This window comes from Anolis carolinensis, chromosome 2 (assembly GCF_035594765.1).
Source record: "Anolis carolinensis isolate JA03-04 chromosome 2, rAnoCar3.1.pri, whole genome shotgun sequence".
NCBI classification, from domain to species: domain Eukaryota; kingdom Metazoa; phylum Chordata; class Lepidosauria; order Squamata; family Dactyloidae; genus Anolis; species Anolis carolinensis.
Genome location: NC_085842.1, coordinates 206,709,862 through 206,726,044, shown reverse-complemented (window position 1 = coordinate 206,726,044; position 16,183 = coordinate 206,709,862). Strand labels below are relative to the sequence as shown.

Below are 16,183 nucleotides of genomic sequence, written 5' to 3'. Positions count from 1 at the left end.
TTAATACATAGAACACATAAATTGCTTAAATTTGAAGCAAGTTATGACAACACCTGCAAAACTACATTTTGGAATTTTATTTTAATCTCCTGTAGTTTCTTTCCTTTCAGTGATACTGGCTAAGGAAGATGGTAGATGCTTCAAACCACGTTCAAGGCAAATGATATTTGATGCAATGAAATTGTTTGGTAATAAGTCTGATGTGAGATTGCTGGCTTTTCATTTACTATTCAGTGCTTCTATCCTGGCAGAACCTCCATCCTCTGGGACCTATCAAACCTCTGGTGGGCTAAGAACACTTGGAGCAAGCGCCAATGGACAGTGGAGAAGTTGTGGTACTACACTTGGTCCTATTTCGCAGAAACTTAGACCAAATCGCAGCGTATTCTTTGAGACACGCAAAAACCTGAGGTTTGTTTGTTTCTGTTGGATTGTCATTTTGATCTACCAGTTTTAGTTTGGAAGAGGGTTTAAAAAAGTAAAGAGCATATATAGTAACAGTGTACTAAAAACAATAGCAGTGACATTTACCAAGATTCTTCTGAAGTATGTCAATATCAGGGTATAAAGTATTTGTTTATATACCGATTGTGCCAAAAGCATTTGAAAATATATAGCAATAAATACAACAATTCAAAGGTAGGCCCATTGAAATCAATGGGACTTAAACTAGATGTGACACTCATTGGTTTAATTGAAGCACGACTAATGTTGTATATTATCAGATTTTATGTATGTAAGCAATCACTCATGGCTGAGTATGATTGTCTTTCAAGGGTAGAATCTTGATGGTGGGACTGTACATGACTGTAGAGACCTGTTCTGGATCACATTGAGGACATAGATCTCTAGATGGAAAACGGTCACGACAAGGATTTTCTAGGTGCACCTTCCTCTTGGCACATTTCTCCCTTTTGCCCTCTATTTCATCCTATTCAAAATCCATTGCACTGTTGGTAACAGCTGGCTTCCAGCTACAATGCTCGAGGCCCAGAGCTTCCCAGTTTTTAGTGTTTACATCACATTTTAAGGTTAGCTTTAAGCCCATATTTAAATCTCTTTTATTGTCCACCAACATTCCGTTTTCTGTTCTTAAGTTAGGAATAAACTAACTGCTTTGGGAGACTGTGATCAGGCATTTGGACAATATAGCCAGTCCAGCGAAGTTGATGTCGGAAATTGATCTCCTCTCTTCAATGCTGGTGTTTTGCTTCTTCCAGAACTCTGACATTTGTCCTCTTGTCTTTCCAAGAGGTCTACAGGATTTTTCAATGGCAATGCTGATTGTTCTAAGTAGAGAGTGACATTTGTAGATGATCCAAATTTCACAGGTGTACAATAGAGTTGGAAGGACAATAGCTTTATAAACAAGCATCTTGGTATCCCTACGAATGTCCTGATCCTCAAACACTCGCTTCTTCATTTGAAAAAATGCTTCACTTGCAGAGCTCAGATGGTGTTGCATTGCACTGTTGATGTTGACATTTGTGGAGAGGTGGTCAACATTTAAACTTTATTGCTGATATTGCAGAAGGATTGGCTGGTGCCTGCTGGTAAAGCACTTTAGTTTTCTCAATGTTCACTGAGAGGTCACACTTTCCATATGCTTCTGCGAAAATATTTAAAGTGGTTTGTAGGTCTTCCTCTGAAAGAGCACACACTACATTATTGTCACCATATTGGAGTTCAATAACAGAAATTATTGTGATCTTACTTTTGGCTTTCAACCTGAGAGGTTAAAGAGCTTGCCATCTGTTCAATATGCGATTTTCACACTAATAGGAAGCTTTCCTTTAACAAGGTGTGTAACACCAGATCCCACCTTAAATGAGTCACTTTGGGAGCCATTGCTGTTCAATACTGTTGCCACCATGTCATGGAAAAGCCACAGGATGTTCACAAATTCATTAGGGCATCTGATTTTCAGGACATTGGTCCAGAGAACATTACAGATCACAGTGTCTAAGGCTTTTGAAAGGTTGATGACATGAACAAAGGTTGATTTTGTTCCCTGCATTTTTCTTGGAGCTGTCATGTAGTGAAGATCATATCCACTGATCCTCTGGAGGGGTGGAATACATTCTGGGATTCAGGGAGGATGTCTTCTAAAATAGGCAGTTTTGTGAGGATTCTTGTGAGGATTTTTCCACAGTCTGTTCTTTTTCCCTTTTTGAAAAGAGCAATGATAGTGCTTGCTTTGGCAGCACATATACTAAGATTGGAATGATGAAAAAGAGTGATGATAATGACATCCTTGAAGTCCTCTGGCACCTCGATCACACACACTTTTTCAGTAAGCTCATGGAGTTTTGTCAGCTCAGACTTGCCCTCTTTAAACATTTCAGCAGGGATTCCATCAGGCTAGCTGTCTTTGTTATTTTTTTAAAGTTGATAGATGGCTTTGCGGATTTCTTCCAAACTAAGTTCATCTCTGGTTTGTTATTGCGGGATTTATGAGAAACCCTCTTTGGCTATGTTGGAACTGCAGTTAAGGGGGTTCTGTTAATGATCTTTCCAACATAGTACAGTAGAGTCTCACTTATCCAAGACTCGCTTATCCAAGGTTCTGGATTATCCAAGGCATTTTTGTAGTCAATGTTTTCAATATATCATGATATTTTGGTGCTAAATTTGTAAATACAGTAATTACAACATAACATTACTGCGTATTGAATTACTTTTTCTGTCAAATTTGTTGTATAACATGATGTTTTGGTGCTTAATTTGTAAAATCATAACCTAATTTGATGTTTAATAGGCTTTTCCTTAACCCCTCCTTATTTTCCAAGATGTTCGCTTATCCAAGGTTCTGCCGGCCTGTTTAGCTTGGATAAGTGAGACTCTACTGTATAATGGATTTTTGTCCTTTAGATGTTTGGTTTCATCCGATGAATGCAGATGGTTTGTTTTTTTTGCCATGATTTGTTGGGCTATAAATTACCTTTGTGGCTTTAAAGAATCCCTGTGCATCATGGATATCTGCAAAGTATTGGATTTCTTGTGTCTTTTTTGCCCACCAGATGTTTTTGAGTTCTCTGGTCCTTCTTTGGACCTCAGCTTTGCACCAGTGTAGTTCTTTTTCTTAGCAGCACAGTTGATATCACTTTGCCAAATTTGGAAGGCTTTCCTTTTCTTAGTGATTATATGTTGGATCTCAGTATCATTCTCATCAAACCAGTCTTGATTTTTCTTAGTTTGGTATTCAATAGTTTTTTCACAGGCTGTAATTATAGAGGTCTTCAGTTTATTCCAATTTTCCTCAACATTTTCAGGGTGTTCAGTGAGTAGATGATCCTTAAGTGTTGTTTGGAGAAAGGAATTGTTTTGAGGGCTCTTGAAGGGCTTCATTGTTCATTTTGCGCCTTATCTTACCCCCTTGGAGTCTTCTATTGGGAGCCATCTTGATGTCCATCGTGAATCACATATCTTCTTATAACTCCCCTTACTGCCCAGGAAGAGAAGGATCACATACGGTGTGGTCATTGGCTCAACCCCCCCCCCCCCCCCCCCCCAAATTCATCCTTACTTTTCCACAGATTGAAGCTGTTTCTTGGAGTATCTCTGTCTTTTTTAGCTTACAAAGTCTTCCAGTTTAGACAAACTGTTTTCCTTTCATTTTGCTTCCATGGAATTAAAAGCCCCTAAGGCTACTCTAGGCAAGTAGGCTAAAGTCTCTATAGATGTTTTACAAAGCAAGTCCAGCCTGTTACTCTCAAGCTGCAGTAATTTGGCCAAAAAAACTTTGGGAATCACATGGCTGATTCAGAGAAGCATGTGTTGAATAAGGCACAAGTAGAGATTTCTTATGATTCTATAGTATAGTGAAAATTCTAGATACGCAGGCTGTGCTTTCTTGATTTTACTCCTTGACTAATCTTCAAAATGTTACAAGTTGTATCTAATAGCATACTTCGATAAGATTAGTGTGTATTGATTGAATTGTCTCTCTTTATAATGCTAGTAGCAAAACATTAAGGTAGTTGTATCATAAATAATTTGTATCATTTCCCATTCTAAAAATAGGTATAGGGCATTGTTGTGCAAAAGAGTAAAATGCTTGCTGCTTAAGAACCTGTGGCACTCGCCAAACGGCTGTACATAACAGCATACCACTGTTCTGTTTTCTTTTTTTGTTATGATGCAAGAAAAAGAATCCAAGGAAGATTGGACAGCTTTCAACTTAATTCCTTGTCATCCCACCTCTTCTAGACTCGGCTGTACTCATCAAGATACTTTGTTTTCTTTTTCACATCCACAAGGCCTAAGTGAACATCAGCAAAAACAATATGTAGCTACAACAGAAAAAATATTTTAAAGTGCTACTTAGTAAATTTGAAACAGTAATACTATTTTAGAGGATGGAGGTAACACTTGTTTCTTTTGGGCTATGCAGAAATGAGAAGGAAGTGTGTTGTTTTCAGGTTGAGTTTATGTAGTATAAAAACTTAAAGCCTTATAAATCTGTTTTACACTGGCTAATTATGCAAATATGGACCTTTTTCTGCAGTGGGACATCTAATTCCTATGCGGGGAAATCAAACCACCTTAGCCATGTTTCTGCCTATGAAAAATCCTTTCCAGTTAAGTCAGTTACCAGTACATCATGGAATGCTCCATGCCGTCGAAGCTTGCTAAGCCCCAAGAAATCCCAGAGGAGATTCGTCAGTACTGCAGAAGAGGTAGGTGAAAGGAAAAAGTAGAGTATTGAATAGAACTAAATAAAACAAATCTTATGCTTTTAATTTTGTTCCCCTTAGGTAGATTTTGGTCAGTCAGCTCATTTCATGGGTTAGACCTTTCACTGCTGGCTAAGTGAGCCACCGGTGGCGCAGTGAGTGCTGGCAGGACTCATGACTTGAAGGTTGGGTTTGCTGGTTCTAATCCAACCTGGGGAGAGAGTGGATGAGCTTCATCTTCAGCTCCATGCAGGGACATGAGAGAAGCCTCCCACAAGGATGATAAAAACATCAAAAACACCCGGGCATTCCCTGGGCAACGTCTTTGCAGACGGCCAATTCTCTCACACCAGAAGTGACTTGCAGTTTTTCATGTCGCTCCTGACACACAAAAAACAAAACAAAACAAAAAAACTGCTGTATAGAGACATTGTTACTCATTGGGGCTCCTTTCTCTGGGCATTTAAAGCATATACGAACACTCCCAATCTTATTCAGGTCAACTCTTTGTATTCTATCCTCAGTGCTGAGACTTATGGATCAAAGTTGCCTTTCCTAATTTGCTTGCTGTTTTTACAGAAACTGAAATTATTATTTCCCATTGTTAAAACATTTTTCTCTCTTGAAACAGATAAACTTGTAGATTCCTATTACACTGTAAAATGTTTACAGAGAGCCAAAGCAGAATTACTTATATCTCCTTTCAGTGTATGTGATAATTTCTCCATAGACTGTTCGAGAGGAAGAGAAAGAAATCTACCGGCAGTTGATCCAAATGGTTACAGGGAAGAAAAATTCAGCCTCCAAGACTGCTTCACTTTTCTCCCTCCACTTGTGAGTCTCTGAAATGTAAAAACTGAGTTAGGCTTGGGTTTGTTTGTTTTTTTTTGCAAGTTCTTGTAATTTGTTTTTGCTTTCAGGGCCAGATGCACAGGTTCCAATGGGAACCTTATAAAAGAAGCTGAAAATACGAATCGAAGCCCTTTAGAAGTCTGTGGCACCCCTGCAAGCAACCAGTCACCTGCCAATCTCAGGATTCAGGAGCAGCATCCTCACAAACCACAACCACACTTGACCCCTAGTTTCTCCTCACATGTTAGCTTTGAACCCAAGGATGCCAGTACACCGAGACAGCAAAACAGCCAAATAGCATTGAACACGCAGGCCGAAGGTAAATGCTAGATATAAGCTGATTGGTAGATTTTTCTTCCATTATTCTTTAGTTAGTGCTTTCTCTAAATTAAGGGTGGGAATCATATGACCCCTTCTCCAGGTGCTGTTGGACTACATATCCCAGCAGTTCCTGGCAGTGTAGCCAGTAGTGAGGAATGTTGGAACTTGTAGTCGAACTTGCATGAGCTCCATGCCTAACCTACAACACTCGTAAATAGAAATTGGCCGATGGCCATTCTGATACTTGAAATATGAAACTTGCAGTCAAATCCTGATTTGTTTACTTAGGGATGTTTTCCATTTGTACTCTATGGCTGATAGTTGCAATCAGCTTCTAAATTAACATCTGAAAAGGAACTGGAATTCTAATCTGATTTTTAACAGTCTGGATATGCAACAGTATCCTGGATATGTAGCTATTATGATATCTGTGGAGTAACTCTTAGCAGGAAGATCATGAAGAATCTGACCTGACATTTCTGGAAAAGTTTGTTTTCAAGGATGAATTTTAATCTTGCTATGTATCTACTTCATACAGGTTCTGACTCTGTCATAATGCTCAATGGCAAAGACATACAATCCTCAGCTCCAAGGCAAGTATTTTTTTCTGATTGCTTGGTTTTCTTTCCTTCTGTCTGTTTTGTAGTACATATATGTCTTTGAATATTTCAGTTTGTATTGGTTTCAATCAGAGCTTTCCAAACATTTCATGTTGGTGGCATACTTTTGGACATAGATCATTTTGCAACACAGTAATTTGGTTTTACTAGCAAATCAGAGTAAACTAGCCCTTTCTGAGGGATTACACATGGATAAATTGTATTAATGTAATGTATGGGGGTACAGCATATCTTATGAAAACCTTTCTGCCATATCTATCTATATAAATAAAAATGTAATGTTTGTGGGACCAACGTAACTCAAAAACCACTGGACGGATTGACATGAAATTTAGACACAATACACCTAACATACCAATGAGTGACCATCACTCCTAAAAACACAAAAAATGGCGGCAAGGACGTAAAAGCCCAAAAAAACCTATAAGATATTACAGCACATACACTAAAATGACTCCCCTGGTCCCACCCCCTCTTGCACAAGAGAAAAAATAAATAAAACAGCCTAGATAAGATGGCACGTTTATCCCTCTCAAAGTGAGGCTGCAGTGTGAGGGAATTCAGAAGAGCTGCACACATCCCCCCTCAGAAAGGCATATGACCGTCCATCTCTGGAAGGAAGGGAGGGAATGAGCGTACATGCATTCAGCTACCAGTGCGCGTGCACACAGGAGGAATAGGGGAGCTGGGAGCATAGTGCTGTCTCCAGGCTGCGGATAGGTATTTCCCAGTATCTCAGCCCAGCCCTGTGGATCCTCACCCACAGGATCTCTTCACCCGAGGCTGCCCCCAAAGGTAGCCAATGAGGGAGCCAGGGGAATCCACGAGGCACAAAATGCGAGCAAAGCAGGTCTAGGCCCCGGGGACCTGGTTTCCTTTGCCCTTTCCTCCGAGGGAGGAAAGAAAAGGCAGAAGAATGGGAGGTGGGGGGGGGGGGGGAGACAGGGGGAAGAGAACACAAGGTGCTTTTCCCAGCATGGAGCCAGCAGCCAGTGCTTTAACTAGAAAGGGAAAGGAGTGAAGGGAAGGAGAAAGGGAAGATTACGATGGGAAGGGGGAGAGAGGGAAGGAAGAAAGGAAGGAAGGAACAACTGAAGGGAAAGGAAAGAAAGAAATGAAGGAAAGGAGAATGGGAAAGAAGGGGGAAAAGATAGAGAGAAATGAAGGAAAGAAAGGGAGAGGAAAGGAAAGGAAAACACATCATCATCATTATTACTAAGAGAAGAAAGGTGAAAAAAGGGAAAAAATATTACGATAGGCCACAGCAACGTGCGGCTAGTTACAGTTAGTATATATGTGTGTGTGTGTGTGTGTGTGTGTGTGTGTGTGTGTGTGTGTGATTTATTGCTTGTTTAAAATAGAGTCAGAGGTTTTTCATTACATTTGTGTAACACACCTACACGCTGCAGCCAGCCAACACAGTAACGTGTCATGACAGTTTGGAAAGCTCTGATTTAGATGTTTAGCTCAGATTCCCATGTATAATTGAACATCAGTTGTGCCTCTATGTGTATCTGTACTATTAAGTCACCTGTTGACTTAAGAGTGACCCCATGGATTCCATTGTGTTCTGTTAGGCAAGGAATAATGAGGGATGGTTTGCTCATTGCTGGTATTCCTTGGTCTTCCCTCATCCAAATACTTAATATGTCTGGCTGCTTAGCTTCCAAGGTCACATGGGATCAGGTGTCTGGCTGTTCTGATCCTATCTCAATCAGCTCCTGCTCCTTTTAGAGTAGAAATCCATGACCTCATTTAGCCAAAAAATCCTGACAGATATTTTTTTTGTGTTCTGCAGCGTTAAAATTCCCTACCTTTAAGGGAGGCATATCCCAAATATAGATTGTTCTGCCCTTCTCCATAGGTAGGATCGAAGAAGCCTTTTGGGGGGACTTCCAAGTCTCCCCACAAAATGGTTTTAGTGATGACAGAGGTTACTTGGGGTGTAAACTGTTATTTACCTGTCAGGATTACCTGTTACCATCCTCTGCTTTATTTTCATTGTTATTCCCTCTGGTAGGCAGGCCGTTTTTATGCCACCAACCTTCTTTAATCTGTTTTTAAAAAAAGAAAAGAAGAAACTGAAAGAAAGAAAAGAGAGAAAGAAAGACAGTAATACCTATTTTAAATGAAGAAATAGACCACAACACAAAGTTGTCACATGCCCTGCCTAAAAGGCATATTCATTCCTGCCTACAAAGAAAGGGACAGGGCAAGGGTTATTGTTGTATGTGGATTTTTTTTCATAAAACTTTTCTTTTCAGACTGTAACTTCACATCAACAGGTGCTTATTGTTTTTCCTTCCAGGCCACTGAACTTGGGGGTGGAGATCATGTGTCTGTGTTTGCATGTCAACCAGATATTTTCCTCTGGTTTCTGCTTGCCACTTCCTTGGTTTTCATTTCTGCCACTTAACTTTCTGAAGTGAGTTTGCAGTGCCTTCTAGTGAGAGATTGTTAGCACTGCATCTCTGTGTAACATTCATTCAAGCACCATGGCTTTTGCCCATCGTTTAACTGCCACACAGTTTTTAACCTACATTTTACTTCAGATTGGCTACATACTATGCAGTTGGGCTACCTTGTTACCTTTTATTTTTGTTTCGTTTTCTTTCATAGCTGTCATTGCTTTTTTGGCGTTTAGGCTTATAATAATTTGTTTTCCTCATAGAAGAAACATTCATATCTTTTCATCTTGTTTCTTCTTTCAGCACACCTTTCTTTGAGGCTGAATTGTGGATAAAAGAATTGTAAGTGTTTTTATACATCATATGTTATGCTGATAGTTTATAGATTCAATGTGCACCTATTACTCAAGAGTTAGCCTTCTTATACACACTGCATCCAGGCTGTTACCAATACTTTTCCAAATTGGGTTAAATAAGTATGGTTCAAATAAAAATCAAATCAAATTTTATTTGCATCAGTATTGCAATAGCCACTGCAGCTTTAACAAGTACAGTGTAGGTCAACACATCACCAGTGTAAGAGCAGACTAATGCTGATGATAAAACAATTGTACATCAAAAAATATCCCTGGTAGTGAAGTGAATACAGGCAGTCTCCAAGTTACAGACAAGACAGATTCTGTAGCTTTGTTCTTCAGTTGAATTTGTATGTAAGTCAGAACAGTTTCAGTGGAGAGATAATTTTCTTGCAACTCCTACAAGAATGAATTTTCCTTCTTAGGGGTAAATACAGCTGAAGGACATTGGGAAACCAGTATTCTTTTAAGAAACAGCTGTCAAAGTAAATTACAACTTTCTTCCTCCTGCTATTAGAGCAAAAACTTGTAATTCTTTTTCTGCAATGACTTGAAACCTCTAAACATTATCAGCCATTCCTAGAAGAGAAGCTGGAGCTCTCCCAAATTTTTTTGCCTGCAGCCTGTTTTCACAGAGGTTGTTAAGATGCATGGGGTGACAGAGACAAAAGCTCTTGACTTATGATGCATGCATAATCTGGTTTTCAGTTAGTGACTTGAAGAGTTTTCATCTTCTGTGTGTTCAACCCGTTTCTCATATCAGTAATCAATACCTTGCCATAGCTGTCTTGAAAGAAAGAGAACAAAATCCTTCAGTAAGTCCTAGATCATGTTTTCTGACTTCGTCTCACATGTATGAGTGGGCAGACCCTTTTTTATTTTCTGAAATATCCACTAATAAACTACCTACAGGCAAGGAATTAAATAAAAGTGAAGGTATATGTAAGGTATATGTAGTAAAACATTTAGACTGGGGAATGACAATTCATATGACTTGTATTTTGATGGATTCCAAATACATTATTTCTCACCAATTCCCCAATCCTCAGTTGATTTAGAGACATAAGGTAGTAATAGAACTTGTTGGTGATCTCCTTTTTTGCATTTGGCCGCGATTTCCTTCCTCTGTCTCAGGTGGGTTAGCTATAAACAGTAATCATGAGCCTAAACAAATAAGACTTCATATAGTTTAAAACAATGAAGATGTGTACTTTCATTGCTGCATACACTAAATAATCTGTCTGCTGAATGCAAAAATCTTTCCAGGACCAGTGTATACGACTCTCGAGCCCGTGAGAGATTGCGACATATAGAGGAACAAAAAGCTTTAGCATTGCAGTTGCAGAACCAGGTAAAAATGAAAATGCTTTTTAAAACTGAATATTGGGATTTAATATGACATGGGAAGCCTCCCTGATTTCTCCTGATAGCTTGCTCTTCCTAAAAGAGAAAGGGCCAATTTTCAGGGATTAGGAGGCTGCATTGCTAACTTCAGGGGATGTTGGAGAGAAAATCACACACCACAAGCTCTTCTACCCCATTTTTTAATAAAAAAAAATACCAAATCCCACAGTATCCTCTCCAGGTATTTTGGACTTCAACTCCCAGACTTACTTTGGACAAACTAGGACTAAAGCTTCTGGGAGCTGGTGGCCCAAACCCCTGCTGCAGATTGTGAAGGCCTGGCCTAGGTAGTCTGAGGAAGAATGTTATATTTTTTTATTAGCTATTTTATTTTTGTGTATTTATCAATTTGTTCATTTTTTTGTTTTCTTATTATATCTATTTCTTTTTACTTTTTATGCCTTATTTCCATTTCTCTCATTTTTTTAATTTTTTGGTCATCCCATGATAGATTAGTAATGTCTGATGCAACTAAGGGTAATATATGCACAGTAGCTCATGTAAACATAAAAACCAGTTAGTCTAAAAGCTGATGATCAAGCTGGAAGCCAATATCGGATTGAAACCTAAGTAAAGCAAATTACAAGATTTCATTTCTCATTTTTAAAAAATAAAAATGTATCAAATGTAAACATTTTGTGTATTATCTGAAAATTGAGAAGCTGTAAAATGAGACACTGCTATCTGAAGGATTTGTCTTCTAGAGATTGCAGAAGCAGGGGTTTTTCCTACCTGACTCAGTAGACCTACATCTGCGTGTGCCTCTCGAGAAGGAGATTCCGGTTACAGTCGTACCGGAAGATAATAGGACCACAGGTGTTGAAGAAAACTTTCCTGAAATCACAGAGGCAAGCTTTTTTATATTGCTGCTGAAAAGCTTTGCAAATGCAGAACACTTTGAGCAAGTTTACAGAAATAGAAGATCATGTGATAAAGCCATCCTTGAACTGAATGAGATTTCATGGAGAACATTCTAGTCAATTATTTCTTCAATATTTCTCTGTGTTAAATTATTGTTGTTTCTTACAACATTTGATTATCATGACCTTTTTATTGCATACTTGGGAGTTACTCCTGTAGGAATTGTAAATATGGAACAGTTACTTACCTGAACTCTGTTCAGGCTTGTTGGCTCAAAGAAGTTTTGATAGCTCTAAATTTCATTTGCCCTTATTTATTCCAATCTGGGCATTTTGCAACATTGTTTGATTTGCTTGTAAATTCCTATTGCCGTTACATTTTTGTAACTCCTCAGTAGGTATTATTGAGAAGTCCCTAGAATCATTTTTGGACACCATATTCTCCTCTTTTCTGGCCCATGTGCGCTTATCTTTAGCTGAGCTTTCTTTTAAAGGTATATTTTTCTGAGTGAAATGGTCAACAGCAAATTTAAGAAGCTCCAACTATCTGACAATTATTTCTAGCCATTCAAAGATATAAACAACAGTGTGGAGTGTAAGAAGACAGTGATTTATCACAAGGTCCAGGATAATTGTTTGCCCTGTATGTTGTTTTATCTCGGTAATGAGGGAATTATCTTCTACAAGTCTGCTTCATTTGACTCCAAGGACATTCTTTCATGATATACAGCCAAGTTGTTGTCAAACTCTACTGATAGAGGCTCATTAGCTTCCTCATGAAGAATTAAGAGAGTAGTGTTGTTGTCAGTAGTAATTTCAAACAGTGTGTTTAAGTCAGATATACTCACAGTTCCCTCCCCTAAGAGTTCGTCCATTTTCAGTTGTTTAGAAGCCTTATGGTATGTTGTTGACTGAGTGCTTGTCCTATTGCTTTTTCTGTTTCCCATTTCAAGGAGAGGGAAGTCAGGTTTTATAAACCCCAATTTCAAGTATATTTTTTCTGTTTTTTCAGCCTCTCTTAAACTGACCTGCATTTTCAGTATGTGGCACTCTCTTTTTTCCTGCAGGTCCCCCCTCCTTGTGCTGGGACTTCATAGCAACCACTTATCTCGGTGAAATGGAAATAGCAGCTTGTGCAACTTTTGCTAAAAATGTATTGGTATTTGTTTGTACAGCCTCTTGCCAGTTGCCCTCCAGGGTCCTTTAGTAGAACCTACTTCTTGTTTGCCAAACAAACTTAAAATTATTATGGCTTTGATTCCAGATTCACAATTGTAATTTGTCTCCAATGTGGAAATAACCTTTTCCACCCATAACTTCTGTGAATCAAAGTTACTTAATAGTTAAATTGAGGGGAAACTGTTGCATTGCAAAAGTCAGTGTTTGTTTTGATCACTCACCCTTTATTTCTTTTAGGAGATGGATAGGGAAATAAAGAGTGTCTTAAGAAGTGGCAACCAAGACGAGGTGTTGAGTGAAGCCTTCCGGTTAACTATAACTAGGAAAGACATTCAGACCCTCAACAATCTCAATTGGCTAAATGATGAGGTAATGTACTCTTCATTCTTAGCATGCATTTTTGGTTATTATATTAAACCACTTAATGAAGCTGTAATAACTAGTTTATATAAGTTGAGAAAGGTCTAGCATCATATTTATAGGACTGAAAAGTTTGTACTGAATGTGTTGAGCATTCCAGTCTTTTTTATAGCAGTGGCTCAGTGTGATCAAGGTTGAATACCACCATTTTTAATGAATGTTCTGTTGTGAATAGAAAAAGAACTCACAAAATGCTCTCTATCTCTTTACTGTATAAAAGCACTATATTAATACATTTCTTACATCTATCTTCCTTTCAGATAATCAACTTCTACATGAATATGCTGATGGAAAGAAGTAAACAGAAGGGGTTTCCAACTGTTCATGCATTTAATACTTTCTTCTTCACGAAGTTAAAAACTGCTGGGTACACAGCCGTGAAGCGTTGGACTAAGAAAGTGGATATATTTTCTGTGGACATTCTTTTGGTGCCTATTCATCTTGGTGTCCACTGGTGCCTAGCAGTGAGTATATTCTTTAATTTGAGTCTGTGTGCATTTGACAGAGAGACAAATTTTGATCAAACAGTTCACTGTTCTCAAATTCTCCCTCATCAGTCTGAAAAATTACTGTATTTCATCACCTAATAGTCACCACTGTGTAATAGTTGCACCCCCATTTTTGGGTGGCAAAACTGGTATTTTTGTGTTTCCTCACATAACAGTCACAGAGCTGTTTGGGGCTGATCGGGGGAATCAGCCCCAAATGGCTCTGCAACTGTTCTCTGAAAGCAAGACAGTTTAAAAACTATGAAAGGGAGGTCTGTGGAACTTGGATTTTCCCTCCTTTCTCCAAAGAGCTCGATTTCAGATTTTGTAAACTGCCTTGCCTTTGGAGAAAAAAGGAAGGAAGAGGGAATAATCCCCCCTCCTCTTTCCAAAGTAAGACAATTTATTTATTTAAAAAACAACCCAGAAACCACAGAATCCAAGGCAGATTTTTTTCATTGATCAAACAAAAGGGATAATCAGTGTAACTATTATGCAGTGCAGTGGCGCAGTGGGTTAAACTGCTAAGCTGCAGAACTTGCTGACTGGAAGGTTGGCTGTTCGAATCTGCAGGATGGAGTGAGCTCCTATTGCAAGCCCCACCTTCTGCCAACCTAGCCATTCAAAAAGATGCAAATGTGAGTAGATCAATAGGTATTGCTTCAGTGGGATGCTAACGATGCTCCATATAGTCATGCTGTCCAGATGACCTAGGAGGTGTCTACGGACAACTCCAGTTATTCAGCTTAGAAATGGAGATGAGCACCAACTCCCAGAGTCGGACTCAACAAGACTTAATGTCAAGGGGAAACTTTTACCTTTCTTATGCAATGAAATACGGTTTTGAAAACAGGCCCTCTTCTGTCTACGGACAACTCCGGTTATTCAGCTTAGAAATGGAGATGAGCACCAACTCCCAGAGTCGGACTCAACAAGACTTAATGTCAAGGGGAAACTTTTACCTTTCTTATGCAATGAAATACGGTTTTGAAAACAGGCCCTCTTCTGTCATGTGCTTTCATAAATAAACGTTTTCATAGTTAATGGGAAAAGAGATTTCCTGACCTATGATTTAAAAGTTTGAACAGGTTGACCATGGTTTGGACTGCAGCCAGCTACACAAATATAGCCATGCCCCAGTGTGACTAAAACAGGCAATTATCTGACAGCAGAGAATTCTTCTTTTGCCCAGATTATGTAGGAAATGATGATATCTAAATTTCCACAGCATTCCTAGCTCCTTTCAGTTCTTTAGTCTTACCTTCACTCAGAACAGGTTGTGTCATAGCTCCTCTGCTTTTCTTTGATTGCTCACCTTTATTTTTCTTGATCACTCTCTCTTCCTCTCTGTTCTTGAGCCACAGTGTCCTTTCTTTGGATTTTTTTCCCAGTCTTCTCCCCATTTTTCTGCAATTCCCATTTTAAACTGCAGGATATTTTTTCTTTCACATCCTCCTTTGTGCATTATTTGAGATGCAGAAGGTTTCCAGGTCTTTGGTCTTTGGAGATGCCTCACATTTTCTGTAGTCCTAACTCTTTTTCCTTCCTCTCCCAGGAAATGTAATGAGGTTCGTTCCTTAATTTGCCCCTCTTCCATGGCTGCCGTTAGGACCCAGTTTAATTGCTGTATATACTTGTGCATAAGTCAACTCATGTATAAGTCAAGGGCAGTTTTTGGAGCCCAAGTTATGGATTTTGATATGGCCTTTGGATATGTTGAGGGTCATTCCACAAAGAGGAGAAAGAACCCCAGTCCATTTCCTCACCCAGGCATTTAGAAAGGCCAGAAATGGCATTACAACAGAGGGAGTCAAGGAGTTCTGCACTTTATTTAGCTTCTCCCAGAATGGTCTAAGCTTTTGCTGCTCTACTCAGTGAAGGGGCTGATACTTTTAAAAGAAGAGTATTGTACCACATTTGATCCATAGATAGGTTGGCCAGGAGGTTTTGAGCTGATTCACTAAAATTTCTAGACTTATACATTAGTATACAGGGTATACTCTTATGTCATTTTCCTTGCCACCTTTCTCCCTTCCAACACAGGAACAGATTTCACTAGGTCCAATTTCTGGATGGTGCCTTCACTGGTGGCAGAAAATGGTACATTGAGAAATCTAACATTTAGGTCCATTCTTGCCAAGAAGGAGATATCCAACTCACACGTATTTATAAAAACAGCCTGGATTTCTTTCAAAAGTTTAATATGTATATAATGGGTTTTGTAATATACGCACCTCCCCTATTTATTACTGTTTTTTTTGTTTTTTTGCATATCTCTGTGTCTGTATCTATATATATAAAAGAGTGATGGCATCACGGCAATTCACAAAACAACAAAAGTACAGGCCCCCCAACCTCAAAATTTGACAACACAACCCATCATCCACGCCTCAAGGTTGATACAACAAAAAGAAAAGAAAAATAAAGTCCTAATTAGAGGGAGAGCAATAATTTTTTTTATCCAATTGCTGCCAGTTTAGAGGGCTAATCTCTGCCCACTTGGTTGCCTAGCAACCAAGGGACAGCCAGGTTTCAGTTAGGGGACAGGCAGATTTAGGCCTCACTTAGACTTCTTCCACAGATTATCGAATTTGCACTG

At 39.0% G+C, this 16,183-nt stretch overlaps 1 protein-coding gene across 9 annotated transcripts in view; it reads left to right on the top strand.

Annotated features, from left to right (window-relative positions):
- Positions 1–16,183, top strand: part of senp1 (SUMO specific peptidase 1) — a 43,499-nt gene that overhangs the window by 8,083 nt on the left and 19,233 nt on the right. For all 9 annotated transcript variants that reach the window (XR_001730939.2, XM_008121199.3, XM_008121200.3 and 6 more), the window contains 10 exons: positions 252–411; positions 4,508–4,679; positions 5,407–5,510; positions 5,597–5,847; positions 6,388–6,442; positions 9,181–9,219; positions 10,500–10,584; positions 11,342–11,485; positions 12,914–13,045; positions 13,357–13,560. Coding sequence is in view for 8 of the 9 variants with exons in the window: in XM_008121199.3 (XP_008119406.1) it covers positions 252–411; positions 4,508–4,679; positions 5,407–5,510; positions 5,597–5,847; positions 6,388–6,442; positions 9,181–9,219; positions 10,500–10,584; positions 11,342–11,485; positions 12,914–13,045; positions 13,357–13,560 (1,346 nt within the window). In the remaining variant the exon portion in view is untranslated. The remainder of the gene's footprint in view (positions 1–251; positions 412–4,507; positions 4,680–5,406; positions 5,511–5,596; positions 5,848–6,387; positions 6,443–9,180; positions 9,220–10,499; positions 10,585–11,341; positions 11,486–12,913; positions 13,046–13,356; positions 13,561–16,183) is intronic.